The 7713-nt window shown below is 31.7% G+C and overlaps 1 protein-coding gene across 1 annotated transcript; it reads right to left on the reverse strand.

The window, feature by feature from the left end:
• Positions 1-309: 309 nt before the first annotated feature.
• LOC132727353 (tyrosine-protein kinase transmembrane receptor Ror-like) lies at positions 310-7056 on the reverse strand (the record flags this gene model as incomplete). The annotated part of the gene is given in 6 exon segments (XM_060712789.1): positions 310-689; positions 1006-1164; positions 2761-2934; positions 4744-4862; positions 6292-6456; positions 6699-7056. Coding segments are annotated over 6 exon segments (1194 nt in total), but the record flags the coding sequence as incomplete, so codon positions are not given.
• Positions 7057-7713: the final 657 nt, after the last annotated feature.

The raw sequence follows: 7713 nt of genomic DNA on the forward strand, positions 1-7713 counted from the left end.
TAAACTTTTGAACAAAAAATACATTCATTGTTAAAAACCTAAAATTTGAACACAATATAGTTTCTCATGAACGAATAAAACCGTGTGTTGCTTTTTCTTCCTAGTCAAATTTCTCATAAATATTGAATGTATGCTTTGTTGTTTCCATTATTGATAAGTAAAAACCTACACTCTTGTTATAATCTGCATTTTGATTTCCTATCAGTAAATTGTTCCATAAGACTACTTTATTAATTAGAAAATAGAATAAAAAAGTTATGTAGTATCGTATGGTATACTTTAACGGAATATTTCGAGCCAATCGACTTTTGAGCGCCATAATTTTGTAGTTAATAACTAATAACTAAAAAGAATGAATGCAACTCCTATCTTGGCTACGAATCAAACACGGAAAGTAGGTCCATCGTTTGTATTGTCAATCACTTTATCAATCACGACAGTTCTTAAATAACAAAGTTATTTTGAAGTGCTTATTGAGGAATTTCATATTCATTGACCACATTATATGATGCAGGTTTTGAGGAGTTTTGAAGTTGTTTGCTGTATTCGGTCAAATATTTGTGGATTCTGTCAAATGCCAGTCGTTCTTTAGGATTTATTTTCCAACATTGTAACATAACGTGATATACTATGGATGAGCATTCCTCGGGCCTCTGCAGTAAAATTCCATCGTCCAGAAATCTAATAACCTAAATAGAAACAATGCATTTTGTTATTAATCGTTATTAATAATGACCCTAAGATTTGCACTAAAACGATTTATTAATCTTATATTGAAAAATGTGCAAGGCGAATTAAAAACATTTAAAAAAAAAAAATCATTACATGTTTAAATGATGAATACTGCTAAAGCCTGTGTAAGGAGGTGTGGACAGTAGCTTGCACTTTCCAGTACTGTCCAGGAACAAACTTAGTCAAACCGAGCCTGTAACATTTTCAGATTTGCCGTATTGGAATGTCTTTGGAGACTATAGTTTTCTCTGTTTCAATACATTAGAAAATTACCTCTTCGTTTGTATGTCCATAGTAGGGTTGTCGCCCGTAGCTAAAGATCTCCCACAGAACAACACCAAATGCCCATATATCAGAGTCTGTAGTAAATCGTCCCCATTTCACAGCTTCTGGTGACATCCATCGTACCGGCAACATTCTTGATCCCCCAATCTAAAACAAAATTGTTAATCCTTATTTTAAACTGATATCGTAATATATCGTATTATGTTTCTATAAATAGAATATATTACATAAGAGGGACGGGAATATCATTCAAAGAGGTGATTTGGACCATTTACTGAACTATCATAAAAAATAAATATATCTTTTGATCGCCAAGTCTCAGGAGAGGAAGTCAACCTTAATTTTGAATTTAAATCGTAATGCAGTGATACCGCTTTTCTAGAAATAGAATTATTTATATAAGAGAGAAGGAAACAACACACAAAGAGGTGATTTAAAAGTTTAACTGGAATATTATTAGAAATAAAGATATCTCTTTTAAAAATTCATAAAATGTGGTAAGGAAGAGAACCCTAAATCTTAATAAGGCTTTCTGCGATAGAAAGGAACAGAATATATAGCACCATAAAAGGAAGCCAAAAAAATATTTGATTCTTAATTAATGCACGCGGTGAAAGCATACTAAAAAGATCTCTACTGATGTCAACAAAGCCTAAAGTATTAATTGAAAAGCTGAATTTCATGAATAGATCAACTAAGGCACGTTAAATTGTAAAATCTCAAAAGATGATAAAACATACATGTATAAACGCTTTCCATTTATTTTTTAATAATTTTCATAAATGAAATAAATTAATTCAGAACAACTAAATGGGCTTAAATCTTAAAGTTTGAGCTAAAGATTTCGGTCAAAGTTATTTCCAGTACCGTCATGTCAGGTCATGTTGAAAAGCGTCAGTGGTGTTCTTTTAAAATTAAGAGGTTTTATATACAAACTAAAACTTAAACTTGAGTTATTGTACTATTGTTTTCCAATTTTAGTTAAAGGTGTTAAAACGCATTTCATTTGTAAGACATATTTTTTTACTAATCAGAATAAGTATTTTAAAAAAACCAGCAACAAAAAACAACAAAAACAAATGGAGCGAATGATCTGACATTTTACACATGAAGATCGTTCAGCACGACATTATTGTTGTGCTTGTGGTATTTTTAGTTTCAACTTTTCGGCATTTTCTAGTTGGGTGGTTCCAATATTCCTACTTGAATAATGTTAAATCACCCTTAGGATATGTTGCCTGCTTTTTAAATTTGTCTTTTGACGTCTTATCTGTGATACGCAGGCTTCATAACCTCTGATCCCTTTTCAAAATTCCATTTTATTTAGTTCCGCCCATTGTTTTCTCGTTTAGGGCATACCCTTTTTATTACTTGGGGACCATACGCCGCTTTTCATGGAATGGCACGAAAGTGTCACATTGAAGGTTCCATGATAACCGCCGTATGAACACATCTGCGGATGTTTCTAAATTAAAAATTTTACTATTTCACGTTTAAATGTTGAATTCTGCTTAAGCCGGTGCTAGGGGGCGTGGACGATAACTTGCACTTTCCATTACCGTCCATGAACAGGCTCAATCAAACCGAGCCTGCAACATTTTCAATTTTGCCGTGTTGGGCTTTCTTTAGGGATTCTGTGTTTATCTATTTTATTTGTTAAGACTTTTATTAAATGGTACAAACACCTCTAGAAAATATTTAAATAAAAACGCAGACATTTAGACATTATAAACCTTGACCTACCTTATAATAATCACAAGTGTAAATATCACGTGACATCCCAAAATCGCTTATCTTTACAATCAAACCATCACCTACGAGGCAGTTACGCGTTGCAAGATCACGATGAACAAAATGCTGTGACGTCAGATATCTCATACCGTTGGCAATCTGTATCGTAATGTCAACAAGGTCAGTCTGAAAAAGTAATTAGGATCATTCAATTTAGCCGTTTTGAGGTTTTCTTTAGCGATTTTGTTGTTTTTTTCTCCATTTTCTACGTCATTAGTATTCAAGCAAATAAACTACTAACTATTATCCATTACTATTATCCAAGATAAGCATCTGTTGCCATCTAGAATAAATTATCATTCATATGATTTTAAATAATGAATACATAGAGGATATTTGTTTGTTTGTGTGTAAGATGAAATTTTATTTCATCGAGTGGGCTTTAAAAACAGTATTCTCACGAGTGGCGTAGCCACGAGTGAGAATACTGTTTTTATGGTTCACGAGATGAAATAAAATTACATCTTACACAACAAACAGACAAATTTTCTTTTTATTTTATGCTTTAAAACAAGTTAAAACGAAATTTCCATAATTTTAACGTTAATATTAAAATCTGTTTCCCCCATTGAGAGCCCCATTTAGAGGGAATTTCTCATTAAAAACAAGAAGTCTTGAGCTGAAAAATAAGTCCGCCAATCAAGGTTAAATGACGGTGATATTTATTCATTTTATTAAAAAGATATGAAAGATCGCTTGTTTTAATAATAAAAACAAACAATTCTTGTAGGAGAAAAAGTCCAACCATCCATCCATATTTCTGTTACTTACTGCGAATTTATATTAGACCTGGCTTTGTAAAATGTAAGCGGCAGCCATTTTTTAAAGTTGTGTATTTCATGGGAGGAAAATAATTGTGTAAGATTCAGAAGGATATAATTTGGATTTGTTAGTCATACACCTTTTTAAAAGAAAAAAAAACTTAATTGAGGATTGTAACAGACAAAAAATAAGTGTTGACAGAAGTGAAAACATTCAGAAAAGAAGCTAGGAAAATGGCAAACTTGGAAGTGCTAAGGCATTGTAAGGAACGCTGGTTTGTTTTACATATTTTACGATTGATGGCTGTCAATGCTTTTCAATTTTTCATAAAGCATACGGCAGTTATTGCTCGTAGGATACTTTAATATGCCCAAATGTCATCAAGAGCAGTTTAGCATGGGGAAGGAATGTATTTTTTAGACTGTAAAAACAAAACAAAAAATTTAGAGACGAAATTTTGTGATTGGAATTTGAAGGAATAGAAGTAAATTTTCTCTCTTTATTACTTTTGACATTTAAGTTATTTATCTATTTCAGCTTTGCTATTTTTTTAACAGCCTGATATTGTCAGAATTGTCAGTAAAAATAAAATAGAGGTACCACATGGGGAAAATCTTAAAAAAGTAGTTTCGTCATTGAAAAAAGTGAAATTATATTTTGATAATTTTCACTGTGAAATTATCAAATATAATTTTCACGGATAAATCAGTAATCCACTGAAAAGCATAAAATAAAAGACTTTAGTCATATATATATAGTATATCAGTATACAAAGTCAAAATGATCAGAATGTCTTAAAATGCGATTTTATCTATGAAGTTTGTTATTCGATTTATTGAATTTGTATTACATTTGAATTTATAAAATAATGAAAATAAGGGTTTCATATATACAGCAAATTAGAACAATTAAAAGTACAATGGACAAATACGCCGCTCGCCACATATGTTACCTCGAAAACGCTTCGGCTTTTTTAAGTAGTAAACAAAAGAATGTCGATGTAGAGGGTTTGTTTAATAAACATGGGAAACATACTAAAAATGAGGATAAAAAATGACACGAGTAACTGTTACAATGTAATATAGCAGTTATGACTAAAGTCTCTTTACTTCTGCGACACCCCTCTTATATATATTTTTTAAGAAGAGGTACTCAAGTTTAATTTTATACTACCTTTTGCAACATTACAGAAGTGTCAGTAGTTGTAATAGTTGGCTCATTCTTCCTAAGCATCTCTGTCAGGTCACCGTGCATCATGTATTCAAACACCATATAAGGGGTGTCGTTGTTCCCTGAAAAAATGTTTCAATTTATGATACATGTGTATCAACTGTTTCATTTAAACCTCTGCAGGGTGGCCATTTTAAAAGCAATTACCTTTTGCCTTATTCGCGTGCAATGGATATCGCGAAAAAATAGATTCGCTTTATTTGTCCTTCTATATAATACGGGGATTTTGCATTTGTTTTCTGCTTTAGATATGCAACACAGTTTAATTTTCTTTTCATTTCACATTGTGATACAGACAAATCATTTATTAAATACCAATTTTTCGATAACCATAGTTGTTTTGTTTGGAATTCAATGTTGTTTTGTTTGTTTGTTTGCATGTTTTTTTTTTTGTTGTTGTTTTTTTTTTTTTTGGGGGGGGGGGGGTCGTTTTTGTATTATTTTTAAAATACATAAAATTCTCAAGTGACACAGTCAGCGAACAGTATTTTTGTTTACTCATTTTAACCAGGATTTCGATAGAATAAGATAATTCTAACCGTGCTAACATAGGAAGCTGAACAATTACACGTTAACACTACCAAAATCATAACAATACTAATAATTAGTGTGAAATATCGAACACATACTTGCAACCGATACATTAATAGTAAAATTGAAAACAAAGTTTTAACTGTTAAAATAATAACGCTCAGTTTAAACATGGTTCTGTCCTTGTCAGCAGAAAAATGCTGAAAAAGAAACATGTCCAACAATATTCACTAAATTTAGATCACTGCCAAAATCGCGAAATTTGCCATACAGGAAAATAACCTGATATACGGTATTTCTATCCAAATTAAGAGGTAACACATCTGAGTATCAACTCAACAGGTTTTCAATCCGCTTAAAGTTATATTATCAGTCAAAATTAACACTGTTCTCGACCCAGCAGATGTTCTGAAGACATTTTATTATGATTTTAGATTAATGTATATGATCATTTTTAATGACTAAAGAAACTAATATTATTCCGAACAATCAGTTTCATAGTGTTGAAACCATGCATTGGTTCTATCATTTTATTTTAATTAACAGAAAGAGACAGTTGCTTGCATGCAATACCAAGTAAACCAGCTGAAATACAATTCATCAACATTTTTATTGACATTATTTACTGCCTGACAAAAAAAAACATTATTGATTTAGGGACCACAATTTTAGGAGGACCTAACATGAGTAAATCAAAACTTCTAAAAAAGTAAGCTTAATTATTTATTACAATCAATAAATAAATACGGAATCCCGCAACCACAAAACGATAAAACTATTGTTGACTCTGTTTGATTAGGCCTGTTCATGATCGACAGTGATTAATGCAAGCCTTCTTCCAGGTTTGCTAGCATCAGCTGAATTCAAGTTTTGGATGATTTAACAATCGGTAGCTGTGTCCGTTCATACAGTTATAATCATGCATTATTATTAACGGATAAGCACCAAATGAAAACTCACCTGTAGACACAGTCCCCAGAAGTTTAAGGATATTATCATGATCAAAGGCACTCATGGTTTCTACCTCGCGCTCGAAGTCATCACGTGCCTCGTGTGACACGCCCTCTTTTAACACTTTAACGGCTACTAATGTAGTTTCGTTTACATCTGGTTGAATAAGCTCGCCTTAAAAAGATAGTTTTGCCTTTGTAAGTGAACATATTAGAGCGTTTTAAAACAATACATAAAAGTTTCTCAAGTATGTTTTTTGTACATAGCATGTACATAGTTAAATGACAAATTGCTAAGTAACTGTAAATTTTAATGAACATACCTTATATATAACAACTAATAATATATCACAATATTAAAATTTATTTATAATATATCACAATATCAAAATTTATTTATAATGCATTCTGCCATACCTTTATAGACTTGACCAAACGCTCCTTCCCCAATCACTTCTATCAATCTTAAATTATCGACTGAAATGCTTCCGTTGATCCACTTTTTGCCATATTCTCCTACATTGGTTTCAAAGTAAGATGAATTTCTATTTACAACATTCAACTTGTCCAGAATTTGATTATCCTCACTAGCTTTCACAAGTGAACAATTTTGTCCGCGGAAGTAGTACCTACGGTAGTATCGGTATGATAATACCAGTAAAAGCACGATGAAACTTATCACCAATACCAACCCAACTGGGAGAAAAATTTTGAGACCAATATCTGAGAACGAGTCCGAGCCTAAGTTGCTGTCAAGTGAATTTGATGTAATTTGCTGCAAGTATAACAGAGGGGACAATTACAGGCTCCATTCGAAAGACATAAATAAAGTATACCAATAACTTTGTAATGGAAATAGAATGCAGTACAATTTGAAATTTTCTTTTTTATATATACAATCTTAATAGTAATAAAGCATTACATACTATCTCCAATACGTTTCATGGGAGTTTAAATATTTGAATAAAAAGATCAATATTTTAATATCTTACAAAGAACAAAAACATTTGAATCAGCATACACATTTTGTTAGCAATTCTGACAATGGGGGAATTTTCAAGAGCAGTGAAAGGAAGAAATCTGCTGATTCTATGCAATATATATATAATTATGTATATTGGAAAACATCTCTTATGCACCTAACATGGCTTTATCAAAATCAAAGTGATTTACGTACATGTGATGAAGTATCAGTGGATGATCTTAAATCCTCGGGATATTTGGTTTGTGTTGTTGCTTTGAAATAATAACCTGAAATACATACAAAAAGTAATCATATCAAAAATATACATTCACACATTTGGGACTTAGTAATCTTAAAAATCGGGAAAAGTAGAGAGCAGTTAAACAAAGATTAAATGTTCGTCTGTTTGTCTGTCTTACCCCGACATCTATACATTTGGTCATATGCCGGAGGTCGGTCCGCCTAATT

Source organism: Ruditapes philippinarum, unplaced genomic scaffold, assembly GCF_026571515.1.
Source record: "Ruditapes philippinarum isolate M1 unplaced genomic scaffold, ASM2657151v2 ctg16329_1_1_1_1, whole genome shotgun sequence".
In the NCBI taxonomy this organism is placed as follows: Eukaryota; Metazoa; Mollusca; class Bivalvia; order Venerida; family Veneridae; genus Ruditapes; species Ruditapes philippinarum.